General features: G+C 47.9%; 11 protein-coding genes across 11 annotated transcripts; 6 read left to right on the forward strand and 5 right to left on the reverse strand.

Moving 5' to 3' along the window:
* Nucleotides 1–3,430: 3,430 nt before the first annotated feature.
* BDZ99DRAFT_482428 (uncharacterized protein) lies at nucleotides 3,431–4,037 on the forward strand (the record flags this gene model as incomplete). The annotated part of the gene is made up of 2 exons (XM_033722482.1): nucleotides 3,431–3,863; nucleotides 3,922–4,037. 2 exons carry the CDS (start codon nucleotides 3,431–3,433, stop codon nucleotides 4,035–4,037), a joined length of 549 nt encoding a protein of 182 aa, XP_033569813.1.
* Nucleotides 4,038–5,826: 1,789 nt separating this feature from the next.
* Nucleotides 5,827–6,042, reverse strand: BDZ99DRAFT_354000 (uncharacterized protein; the record flags this gene model as incomplete). Its single annotated transcript, XM_033714577.1, has 1 exon — nucleotides 5,827–6,042. A coding segment is annotated over one exon (216 nt), but the record flags the coding sequence as incomplete, so codon positions are not given.
* A 387-nt stretch (nucleotides 6,043–6,429) lies between these two features.
* Nucleotides 6,430–7,042, reverse strand: BDZ99DRAFT_468546 (uncharacterized protein). Its single transcript, XM_033721278.1, has one exon. It carries the CDS (start codon nucleotides 6,820–6,822, stop codon nucleotides 6,607–6,609), a length of 216 nt encoding a protein of 71 aa, XP_033569815.1. The 5' UTR covers nucleotides 6,823–7,042; the 3' UTR covers nucleotides 6,430–6,606.
* A 675-nt stretch (nucleotides 7,043–7,717) lies between these two features.
* On the forward strand, nucleotides 7,718–8,683 carry BDZ99DRAFT_526960 (uncharacterized protein; the record flags this gene model as incomplete). Its single annotated transcript, XM_033726187.1, has 2 exons — nucleotides 7,718–7,919; nucleotides 7,971–8,683. 2 exons carry the CDS (start codon nucleotides 7,718–7,720, stop codon nucleotides 8,681–8,683), a joined length of 915 nt encoding a protein of 304 aa, XP_033569816.1.
* Nucleotides 8,623–9,702, reverse strand: BDZ99DRAFT_468547 (uncharacterized protein). Its single transcript, XM_033721279.1, has one exon. It carries the CDS (start codon nucleotides 9,663–9,665, stop codon nucleotides 8,748–8,750), a length of 918 nt encoding a protein of 305 aa, XP_033569817.1. The 5' UTR covers nucleotides 9,666–9,702; the 3' UTR covers nucleotides 8,623–8,747.
* A 3,927-nt stretch (nucleotides 9,703–13,629) lies between these two features.
* On the forward strand, nucleotides 13,630–15,390 carry BDZ99DRAFT_400850 (uncharacterized protein; the record flags this gene model as incomplete). Its single annotated transcript, XM_033716192.1, has 1 exon — nucleotides 13,630–15,390. The coding sequence occupies one exon, from the start codon at nucleotides 13,630–13,632 to the stop codon at nucleotides 15,388–15,390; it is 1,761 nt and encodes a 586-aa protein (XP_033569818.1).
* A 189-nt stretch (nucleotides 15,391–15,579) lies between these two features.
* Nucleotides 15,580–16,075, forward strand: BDZ99DRAFT_176385 (uncharacterized protein). The gene has a single exon (XM_033713014.1). It carries the CDS (start codon nucleotides 15,768–15,770, stop codon nucleotides 16,014–16,016), a length of 249 nt encoding a protein of 82 aa, XP_033569819.1. The 5' UTR covers nucleotides 15,580–15,767; the 3' UTR covers nucleotides 16,017–16,075.
* A 260-nt stretch (nucleotides 16,076–16,335) lies between these two features.
* Nucleotides 16,336–16,956, forward strand: BDZ99DRAFT_400723 (uncharacterized protein; the record flags this gene model as incomplete). Its single annotated transcript, XM_033716184.1, is given in 3 exon segments — nucleotides 16,336–16,593; nucleotides 16,615–16,770; nucleotides 16,786–16,956. 3 exon segments carry the CDS (start codon nucleotides 16,336–16,338, stop codon nucleotides 16,954–16,956), a joined length of 585 nt encoding a protein of 194 aa, XP_033569820.1.
* Nucleotides 16,957–17,364: 408 nt separating this feature from the next.
* BDZ99DRAFT_548004 (uncharacterized protein) lies at nucleotides 17,365–18,227 on the forward strand. Its single transcript, XM_033726904.1, has one exon. It carries the CDS (start codon nucleotides 17,821–17,823, stop codon nucleotides 18,118–18,120), a length of 300 nt encoding a protein of 99 aa, XP_033569821.1. The 5' UTR covers nucleotides 17,365–17,820; the 3' UTR covers nucleotides 18,121–18,227.
* An 812-nt stretch (nucleotides 18,228–19,039) lies between these two features.
* Nucleotides 19,040–21,097, reverse strand: BDZ99DRAFT_503579 (uncharacterized protein; the record flags this gene model as incomplete). Its single annotated transcript, XM_033723974.1, has 3 exons — nucleotides 19,040–20,730; nucleotides 20,781–20,931; nucleotides 20,995–21,097. The coding sequence occupies 3 exons, from the start codon at nucleotides 21,095–21,097 to the stop codon at nucleotides 19,275–19,277; spliced, it is 1,710 nt and encodes a 569-aa protein (XP_033569822.1). The 3' UTR covers nucleotides 19,040–19,274.
* A 749-nt stretch (nucleotides 21,098–21,846) lies between these two features.
* BDZ99DRAFT_576464 (uncharacterized protein) lies at nucleotides 21,847–23,390 on the reverse strand. Its single transcript, XM_033728586.1, has 6 exons — nucleotides 23,269–23,390; nucleotides 22,960–23,221; nucleotides 22,793–22,894; nucleotides 22,328–22,726; nucleotides 22,156–22,281; nucleotides 21,847–22,101 (listed from the first exon to the last, which is right to left on the reverse strand). The coding sequence occupies exons 2-6, from the start codon at nucleotides 23,038–23,040 to the stop codon at nucleotides 22,063–22,065; spliced, it is 747 nt and encodes a 248-aa protein (XP_033569823.1). The 5' UTR covers nucleotides 23,041–23,221; nucleotides 23,269–23,390; the 3' UTR covers nucleotides 21,847–22,062.
* Nucleotides 23,391–26,982: the final 3,592 nt, after the last annotated feature.

The raw sequence follows: 26,982 nt of genomic DNA on the forward strand, positions 1-26,982 counted from the left end.
CTTGTATTGGACGGCCACGATAGCCATATGAACCCCGAATTCGACCAATTCTGCCTGGATCACAATATTATTATTGTCTGCATGCCTGCACATTCATCGCATCTGCTGCAGCCCCTAGATGTTGGCTGTTTCTCCGTGCTAAAGCGGTCCTATGGACGCCTGGTTGAACAGATTATGGGCCACGGTGTCAACCACATCGACAAACACGAATTCCTACCTATATATAGGCAGGCCAGGCAGGAGGCACTACATGCAGGCAATATACGGGCGGGATTTGCAGCTACTGGCCTAGTTCCATACAACCCCGATCGTGTGCTATCATTGCTGCATGCCGGATATCACACGCCGCCACCCCCCTCTCTACGGCCACAATCAAATGGATCCTGGACAGCCGAAACACCCCATAATGTCGCCGAGCTACAAAAGCAGACAGCCCTGCTAAAGCGCTATCGCCAGCGGCGTATGCATAGCCCACAAAGTCCAGCAGAACAGGCCCTTGGCCAAATTATCAAGGCGTGCGAAACAGCAATGTCAAACGCCGTGCTGCTTGCAAGCGAAAATGAGAAGCTGCGCATAGAGAATCAGCGCCAGAAACAAAAGAAGGCAAGGAAGCGCACGTATATAGCTAGAAAGGGTATTCTATCAGGTGAAGAAGCAGCCGATCGTGCACAACCTGTACAGGAAGGGGCAGCAGAGGAGGCAGCAGAGCCACCGGCCGAGCGGCCACAGCGAGCAAAACCTAGGTGCAGCATGTGCGAATCAACAGAACACAATGCACGTACGTGCCCTAGGCGGCAGGCAGCTAGCTAGTATGTAGCTGCATCAAATATATTTGTTCGTGGTGGAGTAATTCGGAATATTTGGCCTCGGTAGCGTGGTTGGGTGGGCCACTAGCTTGTGCGGGCCACTAACTTGTGGATTACGTTACCTATTATAATAAATTCTACTTTTTTAGTAAGTATATACTAGGGGGAATACTACTTATATACCCCCTTTTGTGAGGCCGGGCAGCTGGCTTTACCAACAGCGCCATAAAAGAGTGTGAATTGAGAACCAATCTCGATTCCCAACTGCTAGCTACTTATACGCTCACCACCAGCCAGCGCCAAGTACTTTCCAAGGCCTGACAAGTAAACTATAAATAGGTAGTAGGGAAGCAAGTATTACTTACCCGCCCGGCTATCTTAACAACCTTATTAGAACCTGTAGAGTTAGCAGCAAGTAGTATACCCTAGCTTCTATTAGTAGTATCTCTTAAAGGATTTAATATTTCAAATATACCTCGGCCTAGTATAATATAGGATCTTTAATTATAGCGTTTAAATCACTTATTATTAAAGATACTTCTTATGCAGCTGCTAGTTTAGTGTCTAATAGAAAAGAGGAAGAGTAGTGTGCCTAATATACGCTTGGTTAAGAGGTATAGAGGCCTTTTATATCCTGCTCTCCTCTATTGCTTAGTAGGAGAGCTAAAGGTAGGCTCCGTCTTAACTGCGCCTTAATTCACTGACTTAGGAGTGTTATAGATGCGCTGTGGTATAGCTATAATAGGAGCCTGATCCCTCCCTACCTATATCCTATTGCTGTGCTTCCGAGGGAGTGTTTCCAAATGACAAGGACTGGCGTCAGCCCCTTTCGCCGAGCCACTCCAAGATGGCGATATGGAGGCAACTGACTTAAGCCCGGTTACGCGCCTTAACGCAGCTTCCTAGTTAGAGGTGTTTGCTGCCTACGGATCCCTTAAGCACTAGCACATCTTAGGGGCACTTTCTTATGCGATCCGTGAGGCTGACTTCAGATTCATGGTGCGTATCATAGCCTTCCTTCGCCAGCACAAGGCTCGGGCGCTCCCAGACATTCATGCAAGCATCTCCAGCTACTACTAAGGCATGCGGCGTTTTGATCTATTTCTAATCTCGTGTAGATTAGATGGCGACGCACCTAATAACGCTTATCAGCAGCTACGCTTCTACGCTATAGATGATGAGGCATCCATGCGAACTTCCTGGTGGTAACGCTGCCAGGGGCTGAGCATGTTTGGAACGGCGTTCCGCCCCTGATGGGGAACGTGATCCAAGTAAGTGGAAATATCTCAACCAACGATTGATCCCGGCGACGTTAAAGTGCAGGCAATGCTTGTGCTGAGGCACCGGGGCGAAGACTCGCGCCCTGATGCCGACGGTGAAACCATTGCGTGGCTGAAGGTTTATGCGTACATTGTTGACTACATCACTGATCATGAGGGAGGTGACAGGATTCCTTCTCCCATGAGTTAACGATTGGCTCAGGGGACTGAAAAACGGGAAGTGACGAGACTTCGCGTTTGCTCTGCCTTCCTTCGCTGCCATACCAACTCCATTAAAAAGTGATCCTTATGCGCACGCTCACGCCATGAGGTGGCAGTGACGAAGCTGGCTGTTGGGCGCCCGTGAATGGACAGGTTCGAGAGAGATGACTGAGACAGGCTTCGCCGCCATGCCAACCCCTTTCAATAGTGGCCTTCATGCGTAATTTCTGACGGTGGTGGCAGTGATACAGCCCTGGCGATGGTTGGCTCGGAATGCTAGAGAGGGCGGAGAGCTGGAACAGGCGTTGAGGCTGAACCGTGGCTCATGGTGTTCGGCATGGATGTCATCTCGCTGTGCAGGGTCCGTATCCGTCGCCGCAGTGGATCCACCAGGGACAAGGCTTCCGCCAACTGACACAGCAGCTTGTGATAAAGATAGAAGCTCTCGCAGTACTTAAAGCATAGTCAGCCCGCCCGAAGTCCAACTCCCAAGCATTCTTTTATTCCTCTCGCGCACCTGCAAGCACACGACAGCCTTCCAGCCTTCTTCATCCGCCGGTGGAGCAGCCAGTGGAGAAGCTTCCTGAGCTACCAGTTTATTCCCCGGAGCACAGTACCAGCGGTAGCGACCCTGGAGAAAGGCTCGATGCACTACCAGCCGAGCAGCCAGTCGAAGAATCCGCTAAAGAGCCAGACGAAGATCCAGTCGAAGATCCAGTGGACCGACCAGCCCAGCCGTTGCTTTACTGCCTTGAGCTGCCGTTAAACGATAGCGACCATGAAATACGTTATTACGCACTTCCAAGTGAACAGCATCTAGAGGAGCCAGCCAAGCCAGCGGAGCTATCAACCGAGCAACCAGCTGAGCCGATGACGGATGATAGCAATCACATAGAATGTCTTCATACTCCGTCGTCTGGTGATGATGCTGTCCCCCCAACTCTCGGAAAACCTTTTACGAGCCAGTTTCGCCCGCTGGCGCAAGCCAATACAAGCAAGCCAAGGGCGAAGGAGAATACCATCGCCACAGCTCTTTGAGGTTTCCCTACTAGCCAGCTCCCCCTAGTGAAAACCCCAAAGAAGAGAAAGTCGAAGGGGAGGCATTATAATATTGGGGAGATCCTATGCTCAGGTGAAGAAGCCATGGATCAACTCGCTGAGAACGCGGGCACCCCAGCTCCGGAGGGTTCATCTGATGGCCCACGTCGCCCGGTGAAAAACTCGAAGCAGAAGATAGGGCACGAAATTTTGGTGATATCATCGGATGAAGAAGCCTTGGGAACTGAACACCTTGATGAGGAGGATGTCGTCACCCCAGCTCTTCGAGGTTCTTCCATTCAACGACCTCACCCGATCATGAACCCAAAGAAGAGGAAGGCGACGGAGATGGCGCACGATTCTTGCGAAATCTCCTTGGATGGGGAAGTCATGGACACTGACCGCCTCGATGGCTTGCGTGTCGACCTTTTGCGCGAATTCAAATTCCAGAAGCGCAATCAGGGGGCAGAGACCTTCGGGAAACTGAAGACCGATGACTTGGAGGAAGCTGATACTATCCAATCCACCGGTATAGAAGGTAAGCCCAATTAAAGTTCTAAGGAAGCAGAAAAATGATTGAATCTGACATAAATTAGGGTCTTGCACCATGGAATTCGACAAAGTCTCTGCACCATCACGTTCAACCTCACCGATGCCCACGCCGTCCGAGGCGGCTACGGATTCTAGCCTGCGGCGGTCCCGCCGAAAATGAGCGGAGCTAGAGGCTTTCGGACGTGTCAATTGGGCCAAGCACATTAGAAAGAGAAATGAGGAGCTAGGGGATGAAATAACGATTGAGTGGATGAAGTTGCAGAGTCCGAAGTCGAATCTCTTCGACGAGATATCAGCATATCGCTCTGCCAAGCCGGTACAGCGCGTATTCCCCGCTTGGTCCAAACTGGGTTTTCCAGCAGAAGTGCGGGGCCAAAACCGGGCACGGGGGCGGACAGAATAGCAGAGAGACATGCATGTTGGATACTCTATATAAAGTCCTATTACCTTCTATATAAAGGAAGTCTAAATATAAGAGTATATATATGTATTAATAAGAACCTTAATATTAACTAGTAGTCTATAGAGCACTACTTACTAGACCTTATTACCCTCTCTCTCTGTACTAGAGGAGAGGATATCTAAATTTATAATATCTATAACCCGAAACTAAATAGAATTATAGCTATACTACCCTACTCCTTTTCAATGTTAGGAATCTGCAGCTGGCGGCCAATATCCAGGTACGTTTCTAGCATGCTTTCGACGTTCGTTGCAGGTACCCAGAACACTGCGCAGTCAGGGTGTTTCTCCCGCCATTGATGGACAAATTCGAGTGCAATTTGCGTCTTCCCAACGCCTCCAAGGCCAACTATTGCTACCCGCTCGCAGCGACTTTTGTTTGCAAGCAAAGTGGTAGTCTGGGCAATTTCTAAAGTCCGTCCAACGAACCGTCGGTTTTTCTGGAAAGGGACGTACCAAAGAGCTTCTGCTCGTAAGACTACACTATATTTAGCTTTTGCATATCGAAAATAGCAGGGCGATATACTAGTGCGCAGCGCCACGATATGTTGTTTATTATATTCCTGCATGCAATCAATACAATTCTAGTGTAAAAGCATATCGCCTTTACAGAGATAATGCATTCACTCGGCTGCACTCTCCCAATCTTGACGTGATGCCACCCGACAGCGCGGATGAAATACATACGTGGCAGCAGTCTAACAACCCGACTATCACGAGCAAAATCTCTCTTAACCGCCTTTCCTCTTGTTCGTGGGTGCGTGGCCGATATCAGTCTCCAATTCACCCCGAGAGGCCCGTGCGCTGACTGGGTCCGGACCTGCGATTGACCACAACGACCGCCAGAAGCTCTTTTTGGATATCGGCATGTGTTCGACGGAGCTGGAGAGAGTTTTCTGCCTCCAGAACTTACGATGTTCGCGGAATCATTCGACGCGGTGATGTCGTGGTCACGTGACCGTACTCCACGAAGCCATCTTCTTCCAAGTCTAATGTGACAATGAAGTCATTTGATTGCAAACACACTGAGAAAGAGATACGTCTTATGTCTTTTGCGAGATAAAGACCAGAAAAGGGGATTCAAATGAAAAAAAGACGTTGATAATTGAATGAGCAAGAAGGTCGTTGACCGTAGGACGTGTTTTTCACAGCTTTGGACGCCAAATGAACCATAACCACCGAATGAAGGACCAGTTGAAGATATACCAACCGCTGTTTGACTTCACAATCATATCCATATCCTTTTTCAGATATCCGACTCCATGTCACGCCATACGCCTTTCCCGTCCAAGCCGTGCTTCCTTCTACTTACAACGCCGAGATTCTTCGATGGTGACGGATCCTGGGACATTGAATGGAGTTGTAATCCTTTCGCGAGGTTTACAAACTCCTAGCTCTGATGATCATGGTTCGAGAAGTTGCCAGTGCAGCCACCGCAACCCACCTCACCCAAATAGTTTCTTCAAAGCTCCACCTAGGCCCTTCTTCCTCTTCCCCCAACTCCAATGCGCCTTCACATCAGCAGCCATCTCCTCCCACTCCGCCACACCCGGAACTGTTGGCGCCAGCTTAACAGCCAGGATCTCAGCAGCTAGTTTCGCATGCCTCGCTGCTTCTTCTGCGTTGCAGACGGCGCTGTATGCCATGGCTGCATGGCCATGAGGGACATCAAGGAAGCCCTCGAGACCTTGCTCTTCAAACAGCTAAATGACGTGCTCTGCATCCTCGTTCGTGGCGGTCGAGTCCGGCGACTAGTCCTCAAGACCAGCTGTTAGCGTTTTAATAGTAGTCAGCACAGCGTCCAAGGCTTCAGATGCCTGGCAACGCTTGCACTAGCAGGAGAAGTGGTATCCTATCTCAGGATTCTTGTGGCGGAGTTCGTAATAAGTAAGTAGATCAGAATCTGCATCTTGTTAGGATACATTTTAACAAGATGAAAAGTGATGGAAGTATAAGCAATAGTGATCTCTTCGTCTAGGCTAGTGTCTCTTGTGGCATGCACTACATAGGTTAGGGCTGCACTGTCGAGGTAGTATTATGCACTTTCTGAAAATCAGCTTATAGTTCTTTAGACAGTGACTTTAAGTATTGTGCTTTGGAGCGCAATCGTGATTCATTCGGGATAGCTCTGGTATTAGCGCCAGATGCATTTGGCTACCAATCTCCATCTCAAAGGTACTCGACTTTAGCACATCTTGCATGACAGCCATCGGGTTCTTATAGAACCTCGTAAGGCTCAGAAATGCATCCATTGTCGGGGCTGGGAGCTAATTGACCGCATTCTTCAGATACTTTTCTTGCTCTAGCGTCGATAGTTGCGGGTCCATGTAGACCAGTAGCACAGGCGTATAGGCAGTAATCATCTCGGCGCGCTTGATATCGCGCTTGGCTAACATGGCAATGCCTTTATCGGTAAGAGCCTGCGTGTACCAGACTTTCGTGTAATCGTTAACGCCAAGGTTCTGGACATCGCGGAAGGGCATTTAAGCTGCAAATTCATTGGCTACTCGGGGCGTTGTGAAAATGGAGATGCCCCGCCCTCTATCGAAGTTTGCGATTGTGTAGACGCATAGTTCGCTGTCGATTTCGTGAATGTGATGGGTACAGACCGGTTCATGAGTCCAGGGCGCATCCAGAAGGTCGTCATCGAGCTGGAAAGAATCGCCCAAGGGCATCTGCCCATTCTGGTCAACTCCAGCAATGCCGTCATCTGACTTGTTCTTAGTACATGCGGGATCGGACCCTGCAATGGGGGAATCAAGACATTGTGGTGATGGATGGTTAAATGGAGAACTCGCGAAAGCGGCATTGATGAGGACGAAGAGGCTGAAAGCCTTGATGGAGAGTGATATGATCATAGCTGGTGTTTTCTCCGGGTTCTCGGGCCCGGGGATTGAAGATATTCATGCTTAAGAAGAGGTTCGAGCCCCTGTTTCAGGGCTGTTTAAACTCGCGCTCCGAGAGGGCGCTAGAAAGGAGTAGGACGCCACACAGCCGTGGTGTGGCTGAGAAAGGCGAAGGAAATGGAAAAGTCATCGCTGAGGCCATGAACAAGACCTTTTGCCTTCATCGTGAGATGCCGGCTTCCATGGTGAGAGTGGTGGGATGCGAAGGAAGCGTCGTTGGAGTTTTCGTCCCGTCCACGTGACCTTCTTGGGACCTCGGAACTTAAATCGCGTCCACTCAATTGGAACGCGCCTCTCAACACCATGCCCGCGCGATGAGACGGATCCCATGGCCGATTTTCCAGCTTCGAAACCGTCCACGACTAAGCCGACCTAGAGCAATTCCACGACAAGGCTCTCGGGATTCTAGCACAATTGCTCCAGATGCCGAGCCCAAGAGGCTGTTGCAGCGTCTGTTCCGCATCTCGTCGACATGCTCAGCATAGCCCCCAATCTTCCTCGAAATCTTCGCGTTCTCGATCTATGTACCGGCGTCGGATGCATTCCACTGCCGTTCCAGCACCAGCTCAGCAGAAGACGCCCTGACACACTCCTGCGGATGGTCGGTGTTGATATATCTCCTGATGCCTTGCAACTAGCTCGAGATAACACGGAGCGTGTGCTTCGAGACGCTCGTCTGCGCAGAATAGAGTAGAAGAACGAGAAGGAACAGCATCTGCTTACAGGCGAGGAATACAACGTTCTTCCACCGCAGACTCAAGCATTGGAGCAAATAAAATATATTCCAGCTGACGTACTCGGCAAAAGCCCCGATCACCCCACCCTTGAGGCAGCCCTGGTCCTCAAACCTGCGCTAAATCCTGGGGAGAGTCGAGTGACTAAAGGACTAAGGGCCTACACAGCCAAAACGTTCCACATTCTCATTTGCAACCACCCCTACATCTCCCCCTCGGATTTCTTGCGCACTACGAGTCGCTCCGTTCGTGAATTCGAACCCGAGTTAGCCCTAGTTCCGCCACCAAACTCTGCAATATCACATGAAGAGGAAGGCGACGTATTTTATCCCCGTCTTCTGGAAATTGCGCATCAAGCTAAAGCAATAATGGTGTTGTTTGAAGTTGCAGACTTGAGTCAGGCTCTTAGAGTCGCACGAATAGCCAGACGCCTCGGGAAGGAGCTAGCACATGAGCACGCGAGGATGGAGGTTCCTTTTCCCGATCGAGTTGGATGGGATGAGATTCAGATCTGGAGGGACGAACCTGGGAAGGTGGGTGCAATTGAGGAGTCGCAAACGATTGACGGGTTTGAGGTCATCGGCCGTGGCAATGGCCGCTCTGTGTTCTACTCGAAACATCACGTAAGGGACTGGTTCAGCAGTAGCGATAAACTCCGATTGCGAGAGCAAATCATCGAACTCTCTACTCAGGGTACTTCTTGAAATCTAGCTTGCCAGCAAGTTGATATACGATTCTACGTGACAAGGCTATGAAATACTCCCTACCCTAGCGTGTCAGGGTGGCCTGCGCCATAATTCTCTTACCCAGAGACGACAGCCGTGTAATCCCATTGTCCTGGCAGTAGATGTGCTTGTTATCGTACACTGCTTGGATCCTGCACTCTTTCAAACCCCTCAAGTCCTCCAACGGCTCTAATAAAAGGTCCTGATGCGAGTCATCTAAACTGTCGAAGCCGTGAAGCAGCAAAATGAAGCTCCGCAATCCCTTCATGGTAACAATAGTCCGACACATAGGGTCCCAATGCGTAGGTAGGTACTCGATCTGAATGATTTCGCGATCGTCTCGAGTTGGCAGCCCATAGGAGAACCAATATATCTGCAGCGACGTTATGGCGTCAAGGCGCTGTGGAAGAATAGCGCGTTCAAAGTACATGAACGATCGAGCGGATGTGAAGTCGAAAGTAGCAGTTGAGTAGAGGAGATTAATCGCCTCCCCGTAGACCTGTCGGCATGTCTGCAGGAGGGCAATCTCGGTTCTCGAAGTCCCTTTCCAGCCGTAATGCAAAGGATGGTAGAGTCCGTCTGATGGACCACAAGCGTAGTCCACACATTCACGGCTTATATCACGGCCTATATTACGGCCATGCGCATGCTCCGGAATCTGGCATCGTATGTGGGCGAGACTCTTTCGCATCCACAGAACATGGACGACATCGTTGGGATCGTGGAAGACGTAGCTGAAGATCATGATTCGGAGCTCTGCAGGGAGTCGCGAAAACAGTGGACCCGTCTGACGCTGCTGCTTGCGTCGTTTTCCGAGGAATGGGAGTCTGGAACCAGGTTTCGGCGGTCGTGATAGCTCCCGGCGCCGTAATGATCGCTTTGGAGGCGCCGCTTTGTCTAGCATCCGGATTTGCTGTTCGATCGTGACATGGATGACACCTCCACAGCGACCTCCGAACATGACGGCGACGTCAGATCTTATGAGACGGGAGTCGAGGTTGGGGGAGTTGTAGAAGACGAAGGTGGCCTCGCCGGAAGGTAGGCTGGTGCGGCGCAGCACCTCCACTTTTCTATCCTCCAGCTGATTGGACAGAAAGATTCGCCTCACACACGTGAACGTATGCCGTATGTAAACGCTCAAGGCTGACATTTACAACCTGCATGTATACATCACCAAGAATTGAACTTCGCTGCTGCTCTGCCCACGACAAGCTTCAGAAATCACGACGTGCTCGTCCAAGGTACGCCCGGGGATCCAATAGTGTGCATTCAAGTGGAAATACGCCACATTCAGATCAGCAACTGTGAACCATTAACTATCGATTATGAGCTCGCAAGCCTTTATTCTGGATTATCCATAGCAGCTCACTCGGCCGCTGAGGCTGCATAGGTAGGTTCAGTAAAACGTATTCGAAATTCGATTTCTCACATCTATCAAAGCAAGGCGTGGAATACAAAAGCACATTATAACGCGAGACCGCAACTAAAGACAATCGGAAAGCTCAAAGGAAAAACTGAAACCAAAAAGTGAAAGTGGAGACCAGAGTACTTGATGCCAGAAATAACAAGACGGAACATGAAGACTGTACGGCGCGGTACATCACCTCCGCGGCTAGAAGGAGAAACACATTCTAAAAGTCTCATCGACGTCCGCTTTTCTAGGTTTTCACATGACATTGCAGCCAGTGTTCTAGTAGAAGTTAAGCCTTCTTGGACAGTCGAATTGGTACTCCGCCTTGGTTGGCCTCCTGAAGTAAGGCCTGCTCAAGGTCTGTTGCCAGTAGGATTCCTATATGCATCATACTTTAGTAAACAACTGGGAAGCTGGTGGGCTAGGAACTTTACCAGCGCAAAATACATATAGCTGTCGTTGTTAAGCCACGAGGCGTTGATATCATGGCGTTTGAGCTGCTGGCTTGGCCAGGAGCCCTAGGAAACGCCTTTGTAGAGACTTTCGTCGGGTGAAGGCCGGTCGTCAATAATATTAGAGTTTTGAAACATGCTAGAAAAAGTGTCAGAAACTCCAGGGTCGCATTGTGTCCTGCTGTGGGCGCGCTAGGGCTTACTCTTGTCTACCAGTTGCTGGGTTGGATAATATCGTTTGTTCGGTAAGTTGGTCGCAATGCCTAATTGGAAACGTGAAACTAGATTCTAGAGTTTAGGACTTTCGGGATATCTTACATAATTTCATGAAGCAAGATATTGGCTACGCATTCCATGGTGGCTGACGCGTATGCGCGTATATCGGCCGGTTGGATGTTGCTTAGCAGTGCGCCATCCATACCTCTGCTATGAAGCATTATAACGCATCTTCTTCCTCCACCTTGGCTGCTGGGAATATCTATAATCTGCGTGACCGCTTCATTACGGTGAGGAAGTATTGTGGCTGTACTGATTGAAACGGAGGCCCAGCTCGGCTGTCCCCTTTGATTAGCGGGGATTTGGGGGCCGACTATGGTGTCCAGCCAGCCAGGTACTCCCACGTATTTTGTACTCGCTGTGACCTATCAGCGTCTGTTGGAAAGTAACTAAGCGGAAAATCAGTAGTTGATCTATATAGAAGGTGACCGATGTGGGCGCACTGCATCCATGGAGTGGCGGAGGGACCACCCGAATTGCGGTTTCTTCCCTCCCTAGCTGCGTAATGATAGAGCCACCGTAGTTCGCCCTATGCGGACTCGAGCTTGGTTCTCTGGGTCTGCGTCACACTACTATTATATCGCCATAGCGCTTGAGCACAAGCGTATGCAATAAAGAAAGCGAGTAGAAAGAAGCTCCTCATAGCGAGAAACGAAGGGAGAAACAACAAGGAATAAGAAGATTAAAGAGAAAGAACGGCGTGGTTCTTAAGAGGAGATGTGCTGATGTGGTAGACGAAGAGATTTCGACTTGGTGTTGGAGAAGGGAGTAGGTGGAGATGTCAAGAGAGGGCCTCGAGAACAGGCTTCCGAAGTCCAGATATATAGCTTTTAACGCTAGAGGTGTACATTTCGCAATGCTTAATTGCAATGGTGGCATCTTTCAGCTGCGTGCGCCTTGTGGACACTAGAAGTCCTCCGTGATCCTGTGCGTCCAGGCAGGATTCGTTAGGAGGTCCAACAGCATCTCATTGCCACCTTGAGACTCAGCCGCAAATACAGGAGCTACGCTAGATGCCTGTTTCATATGGCAGTCATCCTACGAGGGAGAAAACCATCTGCAAGGTTTTGCTCCGTCTTAAGGCTGTGTCCTTGTTGGAGAGCTTATCTGGCCATGTGGCAGTACCGCATAGCCCGTTAAAGGAAGTGTTTAACATTTAAATTCGGCTGTGTTATATACCTGGCGAAACAATTATCTCACATGAAACGAGAACGGATCCGAATGCGTCAAGATGCTAATAAGTCTTCGAGTCAAGTTTCCATCGAGAGCTGCGCGGGTTATGGACTCCTTGATGGATTAGTTAGGCATGAAATTAGCAACAATCACAAAATAAGAGGAAAACAATGCAGTTGGGAAAGCTCTGCTTGGCCAAACGAAATGCAATCTGCTCTATCTGCCCGAGCATGTCCCGCCAAAGCGTCGGACTAGTAAATCCGAATATAGAAGATTGGTTTTATTTAAGCAAGGCATTTGCAATTATAATGGCTGCAGGCATCACCGAAACATTAGACAACACCGAAATATTGGACAAGAAGTAGAAGTTCAGCTAATACAAGTCCCTCACGAACGAAGGAAGAGTGTCGAGCGTGGCCGATAGCAACATAAATGGGAAGAAATACGACCAACCAATGCTCACAACCTATCGGCGTCGCAAAAGACGCATTGTATCGCATGGAGCTGGGCGAGGGCAAGCGGAGGGAATAGATTTCGGCCGAGTTTAAACGCGGCAGCCTAACTATGTGGAATTCTCAGCGTTCGGGTGATACTCGGACACGTGATGTACAGAGCACGTGATGTATAGGTTCATATGCACGCGCAATGTAGATCTATAGTAGGAGGCGTTCCTACCATAGATCCAGTTCAATTGGAGGCCGCACGGGCCTCACCTACGTGTATATAGCCTAGCCAGATTCCTACATAGAATCGACATCTGTTGTCCTCCGAATTGTTATCACGTGATCGGAAATATCACAACTAAAGAGGAGCCGGGCAACTCACTCGTACGTTAAGAATATTAGTCCTAGCTACCAAGGTTGGCGAGTATACAGGAGGAGAGGACGCTAAGCTATACTAAAGAATCGCATCTGAAAGTAAGACAGCGCAATAGTGCTGTGAGCGAATCCTGCTGTGCCTTGCTATATGCTTGGTTTTATAAGGAGGGAGTTTGGACAAGCTTAGCTCTAAGCGGGGTGCGGCTGATTGCACAACCCGCAGTGTGGCGCGCCCTGCACGGTAAGGCTAACATGCAACGGCAGAAGGCGAAATTATGCTTACAGTGACTTGCATAATCAGCTTCCGGTTTTTTCTGCACACGCTCTTTCTGCGCAGGGACTTCACCGCCAAGCCAAGTGGGCATTTATCCAGCCCACGTCAGCTTGCTACTTGGGCAGTGCTTGGCATCTACCCCGCGACAACGCGACCCATGCGCAAGACAGCATCATACAAAGGGCGAGGCTCGCTGGATAATCAGAATCCGCGCTAACAGGGGTCGACCCCATCAAACTTTCAAATGAAACATCGGCACCCCAACTCAGGGCAATAATTTTTAGGGAGCTAGCAATACGTTTAAGTAGCTGTGTCTGTTAGATCTACCTCAAAAGAAGCAAGAAATTCGAGTTCCATGCGCAGCGCTTGGTGTTAACAGCATGTTCCCCAAAATGGGTGCGCTCGCTTCTCAATATCCTAGAGTTCTGATTGGCCAAATGAGAATTCGGATTCTGATTAAGCAGCGAGCCCCGCTCTTCGTACTTTTCCACCAGAGTCGTTCCCTTCTGATCAAGCGCAGCATGTTTACCAACCTATTTCCATGTCCGAAAATCGATGTGCTTCACTGGAATGCGTGTCACGTTTACGTTAAATGTCCGTACTGCGAGGAGATACATCAGCACGGCGTCGGGCTTCCGGGCAGACGTGCTTCGCACTGTTACCCAGGTGGCCAATACAAGTTTAAATTTCCCATCGATGAAAGCAACAAACTTGTCGGCTATGAGATTGATAAGGAAAGGGCCTGTTTTGTGAATATTTGCTTGCAAGCAGGTCAAGAGGATGAGGATTTACATTCTTCAGAAAAAGATGAGTGCGAACTGGCCGATCTTTTTCGCTCCACTATGAAAATATCAGCCACAGAACCAATGTCAGGGCTGGTTTTGAATCTTCGTACTGATTCAAGAGAGTTGGAAACTATCCCTCTTACAGGCGGCGATACCTTTAAGCAAAAGAGAATTCTATTCGCTATCTCAGAATGCATACTTGGCAACTTGCATACAATAAGCCGATATCTCAGCACTTCGGCCGAAACGAAACTCTTTCTGCACGGGAAAAGCGAGGCTGGAGAGACTACTCTGATCATGGCTGCGGCAGAAAAGAGCCATGAGATGGTGTCACTCCTTTTACAACACGGTGCAGATGCGAACACTATCAACAATAACGGACGAAGTGCGCTCATGGAGGCGGCGCTCTGGGGCCGAATTGAAAGCGTAAAAGCGCTGCTCAACGCCAATGCCGACAAACGCCTTCAAGACCATAAGGGTCGTTGTGCGATGGATTTAGCGCAACCGACTCGCAAAAATGAAAAAGAGAGATACCGGCGTTCTTCGCGTGCGGCTGCAGAAAGCGTACCAGAGCGTGATGGAGACAGGCGACATATTGTCGTCTTACTCGGTGACTTGAACGCCGAGAAGCAGCATGGATACACTGAACCACCTTCGGAGAGTGAACGCAATAAGTGTAGCTTCAGGAAATCCCACTCTGAGATGGTCATAACGCTGTGTGGACCCATTCGCAGCCATCGTGTGCCACGTATCACCAAAACTGCCGCCGTTCTCGGTAGGGGAGATCAATTCGCTCGTATATCGGCAACCAGTAGTTGGGGTACCGATGCTCTGCCTCTGAACTATAAGACTGGGCCACACTGGATCGAGCGAGTCTACCGTATCGCATCCACAATTGGCCATAATTTCCAAGATGCGCCAGATCCAGGTTGGGATCAGGGCAAACCTGGGAAGTATTTTGCTTCCCATGCGGAGAAGAAGCTGATCGCCTACTTCATAGACAGGCACGTATTCATGCCTCAAGACGGAAAGCCTGACCTGAAATTGGAAGACTCAATCCTTGAAGTAGAAGACTCTCTTGCAGAGGGAAAGCACTCGTCCGTAGCCTGGGCAAAGGTGTATGATCTGGAAGAGAGGAAAGTACAATTGGACGGCCAACTCTTCGAAGCAGATGATCGATTGCTGGATGACTCTTACGATGAGCACGAGGTTAAAAGACTGAAACATGAGATCTATGCGATCGATGAAGAACTGTTAAGCCTTGAGTCGGACGCTAACGTGGCTGCGATGAGAGCTCAAGAGAAGAAGAAACGCTTGTTGTTGAAGAGTGAGAAGATACATCAAGACCTGATGGAGCTGAGTAGAAATGAGCCTCCTATCTCATTGAAACGGGCAGTCATACTGAGCAGCAACGAGATCTGCGAAGACTGTGATATGTTCAAGAAAAGGGTGAATGACTGTTTCCAGTTGAATATCGAAATGAGCTGGTGTATCTAGTCTAGTTCCACATATCCGTCAACTCATTCAGCACAAGCACTCAGAGGCAGATCGGTCTCTCAACGCTTTGTCCAGCTTCCTACCAGGCCCTAAGCATTGCTTACCAACACTCCCCATCCTTTCATTCTTCGGCACTCGTCTCGTTCTATATTTTATCATTGATCGAATTATTCACGTTGTAATTTCGCTCTCCCTTGGTGCTGGCCTGATTGACTGCTCTTCAAGGAGCTAATGTTGCAAAGGACCCCCTACTCAACCTGGGCTGGATAAAATGCCCACTTGGCCAAGCATCACTGCTGAGTTGATTTCGCATGTGAACCTTGACACCGCCATACCCGCTGTACTCGCGCCAACAACCGCGCAGTGTCAAGGTTCACATGCGAAATCAATTTAACAGTGATGCTCAGAGGAACAGTAAGGTGCGTCCCTGTGTAGCGAGAAAACCCCCGTGCCGAGAAATATTTTTTGTTTCAGACATCTTAAGTCTTTCCTTGTACGCCTATGAAGTTATAGCTAATATAATAATGTTCTTTACGCATTTCTCCTTAGGAAACCAGTTTGCAATAAGAAAAATACAACAATCTTGGTCATGCTTTAGTTATTCCGTTCATGGCGTCCAGGACTAAATTAGCTTTACCCCCCTGCTCCACTGCGACTATTAATATATTTTCAAATTTCGGAGGATTAGGATAATAATCCTATTAAAGGAAAATATATTTGGAAGCATTAAAGATGCGTAACACTTAAAACAGCATACACTTTAAAGTTTCTCCGTGCAAGGGAACGCTCGGTGTCTTGGTATATAGATTTAAATTAAAATAAAGTGCGGCGTTTTTCTAGAAACTTTGACAGTTATGTGTCCACTATTTTTAGCGTCCGCGCCTATTGTTAGTGTTGTGGCCTCTTGCCACCCGCCACTCGTTCACTATCACCACAATTGCTAACATGGACCGAGCCAGCCAGGTGCTGGCGCAAGCCCCTCTAGACGTGCCTAGGACATACGCTACTCTTGCAGAACGGGGCGATGTTCCTCTTTTATCGCTCTATTATTATAACAAGGGACGACGCTTAATAGAGGAAAAGGCCCAAAGCCAGCAATACCTGACCCTAGATAAAGAGAAAGCTGTTATTAAATTCTTATTACTAATGTCTAATCTCGGGCAGCCAGTGTGCATAAAGTTTATACCTTCGCTAGCCTTTTGTGTCGCCTGCAACTAATTAAAGAATAAACCGATTAAGCCTCCAGGCAAGAACTGGGCTTGGGGCTTTGAAAAACGCTATCTAGAACTTAAAGCTAAAACTGTTAGACCGATTAACTGGAAACAACATAGGAATAACATATATAATAAGATTGTAGAGTGGTTTAAATTGATTGGAAAAGTGCTACAGGATTAGGATTTAGCTATTCTGCCGGAAAATACCTATAATATAGATGAGACGGGAGTTTTGCTAAGCATGCTCGGTTCTATTAAAGTCCTTGTAGGTAAGGATAACCTGCGAGACTATAGAGGCGCGGGTGTTAAGCGGACAATAGTGACTGCTGTTAAGTGCATTAGTGCTGACTAGGTCCTTATAGGTAAGTACGACCTGCGAGACTATAGAAGCGCGGGTGTTAAGCGGACAATGGTTACTGCTGTTGAGTGCATTAGTGCTGACGGCAGGCCGCTGCTCCCCCTAATAATCTGGCCAGCTTTAACCCACCAAAGCAACTGGACTATATACCCAACTCCTGGATGGCATTATGCGCATTCTGAAAGTGGATACACTGACTCTAAGATTAGTTTAGAGTAGCTTAAGCGTGTATTTGATCCCCAAACCAAAGAACAGGCTAACCAGAAACCACGGGTTCTAATATGCGATAGCTTCGGGACACACGAGACGGTCGAGATCTTAGAGCATTGCTTCGAAAACAACATGATCCTATGCCGTCTTCCCTCTCACACCTCCCACAAGCTCCAGCCCTGCGACGTCGGAGTCTTTGCACCCTTAAAGGCAGCCTATCGCGACCAGGTCGAACAACTATATTAAGGGGGCGTAGATGTAGTTAGCAAGGAGCATTTCACATCTCTATACAGCCCTGCAAGGGGAAGGGCATTAACAAAGAGGAATATTACAGCCGGGTGGGCCGCGACTAGTTTATTTCCGTTCAACCCAGAGAGAGTACTCAGAGATACACCGAGGCCCCCCGCTCAACTTACCATTCCAAAAGCTAATTCTTGTCCGCAAGATGAAGTACCGCAAACGCCTGTAACGCTAGTGGCAGCAGAGGGTCTTATGCTATTACACAAACTGATCAAACAGGATGCTCATAAGCTTGATGAGATTAGCAAACAGCGCCTACAGAGACACGTACAGAAGCTCGCAAGTGCCGCCAGAATCTCCTTTGCTAAATGTGCCCTTCTTTAGGATCAAAATCGATTCTTGGCTCAGATGAACAACGAAGCCAAAGTTCGCCGATCGACCAAGTTATTAATCCTAGGGAAGGCGAAGGTGATGAGCTATGAGGACCTTAATGAAGCACGAGCAAAGCGTGCTGCTGCGAAAGACAAAGCTACGGCGGCACCAGCGGAAGAGAAAGCTACGGCGGGCAACGGAAAACATGGTCGTCCGCGCAAGACTCCTGCGCTAGAGGCGACTGCGCCAGAGGCGAGTTTGCCAGAGGTGTGGATGACCGAAGCACCAGAGATGCGGATGAGCGAAGTGCCAGAGACGCGTATGACAGAGCCATAGAGGGCCCCAGTGGCGCAAATGATAGATCCACGGAGAGCGCAGATGACAGAGCCATGGAGGGCCCCAGTGGCGCGAATGATATAGAACAGTTTTGAAAGTATATGGGGTGATCTTACACTGGGAGTTGTGAAGATTATATAACGTTACAGCCGCTAACGTAGTCGGCAAGCTAGTGGGCCATGCAAGCTAGTGGGCCACCCAATTATTGGTGCGATTTAGACCTTTTAGCACCCTAGCAATCTTAACAATCACAGAATATTCCAGGTTGTGACTTAGGATAATGATATCCGTGGTTATTTTAATATCATCTGTTAATTTTTTAGATCTCTTGATAGCCCTGTTTAGCCGCAGTAAAATGTTGCCTAGTTTTGGCCCCTAAAATCAAGTAATACCTACAATATAATAGGATTACGCTGCTATACTGCTCCAAACATTCTCTTAGCTATTAAAATGAGCTAGATAGTATATGCAATCTTAAAGCTATACTTTATATCTCGTAGTTGTTGAGATTGCTGGGGTGCTAAAAGGTCTAAATCGCACCAAAAATTGGGTGGCCCACTAGCTTGCATGGCCCACTAGCTTGCCGACTACGTTATTGAATCCGGTTTCACCCTTGCTCGTTGTTGTAACACCGGTTTGCTCCGGCCGGCAAGCAGGGGTACAGGCATTCCAGCCACTATTACGCCACAGACCAAAGCACGTGATTTGCCACTGTACTAATCAGTACTTCTATCAGAGTTTAGAGCCTACAAGAGTGTGGCCGGTGCGGGTCGACCATCCTCCCTGCTAGTGGTGGCGACACCAACTATCAAACCGTTAAGATTACCGTTAGATATCATTCGTAAGCGTGCTCTTACAGCTTGATTTATCCATATTTGCAATATCTTCAGCGTGCTACTTTAACAAGAAGAATGATATTCTCTTCCAGGCAACACCTATTATACTTCCAAGCCTACAACAGATAGAACCCTTTCAAACGCTTATCTCCACGTTTTCCAACCGCCAACCATTTAGAGCGTCTAGTGATGATGTTGTGTATAAATGCCGAGGGCCTAGGACGTGTTTTCGTAGTTGGAAACATTTTTCCATTAAGAAAACAGCCTCGTCGTTGCGACCGTGGGCCTTTAACGTAAATGCGAGATTGTTCATGCTGGTCAGCGTGTCTGGATGCTCGTCCCAAGCACCCTCGAGCTCGTCTCAATCACTTGCACAAACAGCTCTTCGGCCTCCTTCCACTGTCCAGCAAGGTCTGCTGCTAGCCCTACCATCGCCATACTGCTTAATGTGTCCTTATGCTCTTTACCGAGCACTTTTATCCGAGCCTTCATTGACCTCATCGACAGTTTCTCAGCATCACTTAGACTTCCTTTTTGCCACGCATACCAGGCCGCGTTATACAACAACAGAGCCCACTGTTTAAGGGATTCCTCGGACTTGGGCGGCTGCGATAGCGCCGACTTAGCATGCGGAAAGAGCGCCTGACATTGGGCCCAGTTTTCGTGTTCCCCTGTCGGAAATGCTGTACAAAGATTGTCGATGTACTGCTGCTTCCACATTTCTAGTTGGCCCTGCCCTTCTAGCCACTTCCGCGTGGCCAGCTGCACAAGTCTGTGCATGTTGAACGTGGCATCGGTGGTAAGCGCAATAAACGAGTAGTTCCTTAGCGTAAAAATATCCTCTTCAAATCCGTCGTCAACGCTGGTTTCCGACTCGCTATCGTCGCTGTCACTGTTACTCTTTTCACCGTCTGCATTGATAGCGTCTACGTCCCCATGTCTGTTCTCTGTCCCACTTCGATTTCGAATAAGCGTTTCCGGAATCCCCTGCCGGTCAAAGAAGCTCATTAATGACAACAGGTTTGCCGCCGACCGCCTTGCCTTAAGTATATAATTAAACGAGATTTGCCATGTTATAAGAATAGAGTTCTTGGCTTCGTCGTCTCTCCGAAGACGGCCTCCATCATAGTCTAACAGGCTCGTCTTTTTCCTGTCGCTCTTGTGGAACTGCTCCAGGTACTGCCGCACTGAACACCTTGGTGCCCGTTGTCGGATGTACGCCGCCGCCTGTACAAGAGCGAGTGGCATGAATTCAAGGGCGTCCGCTAGCTCTGCAATGCCGTCTTTGTCGACTTTCTCTCCTAGCTTCTTCTGTAGAAGAGCTTGCGCGCCGGCGTCGTCCATGGGCTCGATGGGTATGATATCTCTTTCCTCCACCAGCTGCAATGCCACGCTCCTTGTCCGACTAGTGACTAGAACCGAGCCGTTCTTGCTCTGGGGCAGGTACGATGAGAAGTAACGCGGGGGAGCGCCATCTCCGTCGCTTGCTTGTGTCTTCTGGCCATTGCTTGCTGGTAGAGAGAGAGCAGCGGCATCGTCGGCATTGTCGAGGACTAGCAGCCACCTTCCGTTCTTCTCGTTGCGGAGCCAGTTGTGGACTAGCTTAAACACATCCGCTTGTGGGTCTTTGCGGCCAGCCAGCTTGACTTGGTCCGCGATGTCTCGGTAGCCTTGTTCGATGCGGGCCGCGTTGCTGGCGTGCACCCAGAACACCCACGTCTCCGGCGATTGATCCGCGGCTCGATAGCAGTGCTCAATGGCAAGCTGCGACTTCCTATGCTTACGTTAGATACAAGCACTGGCCCAAGTGTCCTTTTAGCTTACCCCACACCGCCCAGGCCCACCAGCGCTATGCGAGATGCCGGCGCGGAGCACCCTTCGCGTATCTGATCGAGCAGTGTTCCACAATCGACAAAGTCCGGGTCGCGGCGAAAGGGGACGACGCAGGAAGGGCTCGGTGGGGTCTCTGGTCGTTCTAGGGGAAAGCAGAATGCTGTTAGCGTTATTCTAAGGCAGACTGACGCAACCAGCAACTTACGAGCCTGGTGGAAGTGGGCCTCAATCTGGCCCGAGCTATGCCCAACTTGCAATCCTTGGTTACTCGAACCCGAGAACGTGGAGTTGAAAGTAGGATTGGCCATTTTGAACCCGACGATCTTGATGTTTGCTGGTCGATTGCAAGTCTAAGAGTTGACGATGAGTGCTCTTTGCCTTCAGGCTGAGCTTCAGCTGAAATCTGCCTTCCTATGCAAGGCTGTGGGGCTGAGCAGACTCGTGCTGTTTTGGAGGCGTCGGTCTGCCTGCTATTGGCACATTACATGGGTACGAGAATCCAGAAATCGCACCGAACTCCGTTGCGCCCGTGGTAAACGTCGGCGTGTTGTCGGCCATTGCTGTTAAAGAGAATAATGTATAATGGCTATCAGAAACTGTACTGAGTCCATCCCAACGGCAGCGGCAGTTAATGTAGCCTTATCGCATGAGCTTACTGCGGCTGAGCCCAGCTGAACTGTCATCACGGGGCGATCTGCATGCACGCGGCACGGTCCATTGTGGTAGAAACATGGCACGGAAGCGCCGACAGATCCTTGATCGTATCGTGCATGACTCCCGCATACATAGGGCCTCAGGCATTTGCAAAGCTATAGAGTTATAGCAAGTACTGAGTTTTCTCTCTATTTTTCAAGCTAATCTCTATTTCCATTTCTTCTAGCCTTCCAACTATAACACTAGTAAAACAAATAGTCTAAATTCAAGCCAACCAAAAATTCTTAAAGGCTCGAAAACTTTGCTTGCTAGCGTTAATACTTTGCGCATCTGTGGAATTCTCAGCGTTCGCGTGATATTCGAGCACGTGATGTATAAGAACACGTGATGTATAGGTTTATATGCACGTGAAATGTAGATCTATAGTAGGAGGCATTCCTACCATAGATCTAGTTAAATTGGAGGCCGCACGGGCCTCACCTACGTGTATATAGCCTAGCTAGATTCCTATATAGAATCGACATCTATTGTCCTCCGAATTGTTCATCACGTGATCGGAAATATCACACATCTTCCCTGCTACCATCCTATCGCTCTGTACTCTTCCCTATCTAGCAGTTTACCCAGAAGTGTTTGGGTTAACGCCGTTGTATGTGTGCTGTATGCTTGTTAGCGCAGATATCGATGCCGCAACAACGTAGTGACTTTATACCGTGGTGCTGCTCCCAGTTATTCTAACCCCGTCTGTGGCCGTGCTGTGGGCATGGCCTATTACCACCCCTCGGTTGTTCTCAATCTTGTCTCGATAGTTGACGTCGCCCATATACACGGAGTGTTTCTGTCCGCCATTAGCTAGCTTCAAGAGTAGATAAGGGCAGCCAAACCTGGCTCTCAGCTTGCGAACCCTTGAGCCGCCTATCAAGGTCTACTATCCACTGACTCAACCGTTGTGAAATGTTCTTGTATCCCTCCCTGTCTTCATCCTTAAACTTGCACATGTTGACGTGGTTGGCTTGGATTGACTGCGGATTGATGCCGGGCAGACAAGCTGACTCCTTAGGTACAATAATACCAATTTTTTTCCCAGCCTTATAAATGGCATACTGCTCGAAGAAACAAGCCACTTCGATAAACTGTCCGGTTTCCGACCGGTCTCGTGCTTTAAGAAACTTCTGGAAAGCATTGTTGATGTTTATAAGCTTTGCCGAACGCTCTTCAAGATCCTTCACATCCTCCTTATGCGTCGTGCTTGCCCAGTCTAGCACCTTGAGCGCCCTCCCGGCCTACTTCGCCTTTGAAGATCCTTTAAACGGTGTTCCGAGAAAGACAACTCTAATCGTCTTCTCCACAAGGCCAGCGCCGGCCAGATCCGTCCCGTGGTGCCTTGACAATGCGTTGGCGCAAACAAGGCCTCCTAGGCTATGACAGACGAAAATCACCGGGCGATCTGCCTAGGTTTGTACGTGTTGTTAGCTTGATTGCTGTGAAAGAATGGACACGCTCGTCTGTTCCGTACGGTTTCGGTTTTCTCGCGCAGACCAATCAGGTTTTGGAATAGCGCAGTCGAATGGTCGTCGATGGTCAACTGCTCCGGCATGAACTTGGGGCCGAAAAATGGAAAGAAGTGGGCGAATTCAGCATTGTAGCCAAAAGAAAGAATTCGAGCCGTTGGACAAGCTTGCGGCAGGAGATCTTTCGGCCAAAAATGCTTCCTACCGTCCCCTTCCTATGTCCAGGTCCTGGCCCTATCGCCACCAAGTCCGTGGATGAAGACGACACTGTCTTGTTAGCTGGGGCTGCAGGTAGGTAAGGTGGTTGTCTATACTCTATTTTCGCCTCCGCAGGATCGAAAAGAGGCTCTCCAAATCCGTACTGTTCTGCCATGTTGATAAGATCATAAAGAAGCGGACTAAGAAGGTAGTAGTGTCGTAGGAATTTGGATGTTGTATGATGATTATACGCGCTGAGCCCCGCCGCATTGATCTTATTATAGGTTTAGCGGCTTTGCGCTTTATTGGTACTTCAGGCGTGGCTGCGACCATTGGTAGACTGAGGACATCGCCCCGCACATTTAGTTTCAGCTCGGCTCAGCCGCAGTAAGCTCATGCGATAAGACTATGTTAAGTGCCACTGCTGTGGTCGCTGACGATCTGAGGAAAAGAACTCGATTGATGCTGGAGCTAGGAGTTCTTGAAGCGTCCAGCCTCGAGTAAACCATCTGCTCTTTCGAAAGGATGTATGCCATGTACCCTCGTGCAGATGTGCATCTGCCATAGGCGTCGAGACGTCCGAGAGCAAAGCGTAGCATCTTGCCGCATTCTTATACCTCTAGAAAATGGAGTTTATCGCGTTTGACAGTTCGCGGAGGTTCCATTTGTCAATACAACAAGTGTCGACCCAAAAGTACTGAACCGTCAAAAGTAAAGGAGTCGCATTGCAACAACGAAGAGAGCGGGCGATCTGCACGAAATCCGGATGGATGGCTACGGGATTGCAGGGGAGATAGTAGCGCTCTATGTATTATGATGGTGGGCTGTGTGAAGGCTGTACAAAGGCAGCCTTAGCTGCACCATCACGTGCTACAGAAGTAGATAAGCATGCTGGCTAGTACTTGATAGTGCCGAGAGGAATCTGCTACTACCTCCTAGATCTTGCCACAGAGAGGACAGCCAACCCGCACCAGCCACACTCTTTGTGGGGCCAAATTCTGATGGAAGTACTCTTTAGTATAGTGGAAAATCACGTGCCTATGTCTGTGGCGTAATTGTGGCTGGAATGCCAAGACTGGTATTCTTACCTATACTTGCCGGCCGGAGCAAAATAGTGTTGCAACAATGGGCAAAAGTGAAACCGCATTTGCTAGCGGCTATACTATAATAAAGGAATTAAATAACGGAGAGAGAACGCATGCGATAGCCAGCTTGCCCGCATCTTGTTGTTCCGGAGTCGGATTTTTATTTACTCCGAGCGTTAGCAAGGGTCCGCGCAGCCACGCGCAGCCACAGGCCTAACAGCCACGGGCGGGGCTTACTTGATTTCTATAAGTAAATTACACCGTAATAATTATTTCGAGCGTACGGAACTGTCTCGCACTAACTAGTATTGGTGGCTGCCTCGGTTGGAGGTACCAATCCGCGTGGCGACTTTAAATGAATTTGCGTGCGATAGCAACCACAAAGCTGATAACGACTTCTAGTATGGTTATAAGGCTCTAAAGCTCGGATAAGGCTCTTTTATAAATATTAGGAGTGATAAGAGTTTGAAAGTGGTGCTGTGGCGAAGGAATTCTGTTACGCCATGGAAGAAGGCTCTCCGCAAATTAGGGCGCGAAAGCGACGATGCAAACGTAATTTTTAGGTGGGAGATGTTCTAAGTGTTTAGGGGTAGCTAAAGTACATGACATATATAGAACTATAGGAAATCTTCATGTGTGCATCGAGTCTAAGTTGTTTGAAGTTAAAGTACCCCTTATATTTTCCGGCACGGTGGGTTTTCCGCGACCCAGGGAGGGACGTTAGTACAAAGAAGAGAGAAAGAAGGATACGAGCGAGCGGAGACTGAAAGGGGCTCCGCGAGTCATAGCTCATGTGCTCAATGCTAATCACGTGTTTCTACGTCGCGCGGTCCCGTGACAAAAATGCATGATTCGTACTATTACTAAGAGTCTACCAGTACGAAAAGGGAAGAGGAGCCTGTTGAGCAAGTGATTGTGTCTTTATTAATTGTCTGGCTATGGATAGGCGGGGTGCCTCATATATGTATCCATTCTCACCCCTTATCACATCGTTTTAGCCACTATTAACCGTGATATTTAACACTCCCACTCGATGGCTATCTTTACTAGGAAGAGTGCTAGCGACAATTTGTCACGGCTCTGACAGACCCCGTTAAAACCTTCAAAAACCTTGAAGGCAAAAAGAGAAGGAAAGGGTGCCTGTGTTCTGCCTCCGCTCGAAGCTGATAGTTTGTGCGGATCACTCGATACCTAGCCCTCTCCGAAACCATTCAAATCTGTCTCGTGCAAGAGGCTTGGTAAATCTATCGGCAATTTGTGCTGTAGTTGGAACATACTTCAGTTTAACTGTTCCAGCGTTTTAAACCTCTCCTTACCACTTGCGCTGGATTTCCATATGCTTTGTGCGTGAGTGGTACTATAGGTTCGAGGATAGAGTAATAGCTTCCTGGTTGTCGCTATATATAATTATTGCAGCTTTTCCTTAGCCTATATTTAGCTTATTAAGGAGTCTTCTTAACTAAATTACCTTTTTAGTTGCTTATATCTATTCTATAAATTCTGCTTTACAGGTTAATAGAGCGATAACGCTCTGGCGCTTGGACTACTAGCTAATTGCTCCGCTCCCGATATTAAACAGGTATCCAGCTATTAATTATCTTATATTATAATATCTAGCCCAGTCTGCGTTTATAAAATCCTTTAATATCTAGAGGTAACCTTTATATATAAGTCTAAGATCTTTTATACCTTTAAGGTACCGCAGAATGCGTTAAGCAAGCTTTATATATTATAGCCTAGGATTTGCTAGATACCGGCTTACTATAGAAACTATATATATAATATCTTCTCTAGTTCTAAGTATAATATATATTAGAGATCCTATAATATATTAGTATTCCGCTTTTTAATCTAAAGGGCAGTTATATTCTAGAATGTTTTCTAATAGTAGTAAGGTTTCTATCGGCGTGCTAATAGAAGTATAGTTGTTAATTCTAAACTAATAAATAACCTTATTAATATAAGCTTCTTAACTTAGGTATAGTATTCTATTCTAATAGTTTTACTAGATAAATATCCTAAGGTAGTAGCTATATAGTCTAAGGTCTGTTATTTAGAAATAGTTTTTTAGGCCTTTTTTAATCCTTTTAATTTCTGTAATACTTAGTCTAATAATTAAAAGGTTATTAATATATACCGCGATATATATATTGCTTTATATAAAAATTCTAAAGTTAGTATTAATTAGTTTAAAGCCGAAACTATATAAGAAGTTTATAAGGGTCTAATACTAAATATAAGGAGCTTATTTTAGGCCGTAGAATGCTTTCCGGAGTTTATAAACCCTTAGTATAGCTGTTTAATATAGATCTTATAGTCTATATTACTATATAGAAAGGCCGTCTTAATATCTATTTATTTAATTTTAAGGCCTAGAGCGGCCGCGATTATAAATAAAGCTTTATAGCTTATTAGCTTAATAATAGAGGCAAACGTTTTATTATAGTTAACGCCCTTTTCTTAAGTAAAGCCCCTAACTACCTATCTACTTTTATAGCGGATAACTTTTCTATATAGTTTTTACTTAAGCTTAAAAACCTATTTACTACTAAAAACCTATTAATTTCTAGAAGGGTTAATAAGCTCCTATATTTTGTTTTGTTTAAGCAAGTTAGCTTCTTTAAGTATTACCCTCTTCTATTTAGGCTAGCTTATATTATTCTCTATTTAGTAAATAGTTTTTAGTTTAAAGGGTTCTATTTCTTTTATAGCTACTATTAAAAATATTAGGAGTATATTACCTTT

This window comes from Mytilinidion resinicola (assembly GCF_010093595.1).
Source record: "Mytilinidion resinicola strain CBS 304.34 unplaced genomic scaffold BDZ99scaffold_29, whole genome shotgun sequence".
In the NCBI taxonomy this organism is placed as follows: domain Eukaryota; kingdom Fungi; phylum Ascomycota; class Dothideomycetes; order Mytilinidiales; family Mytilinidiaceae; genus Mytilinidion; species Mytilinidion resinicola.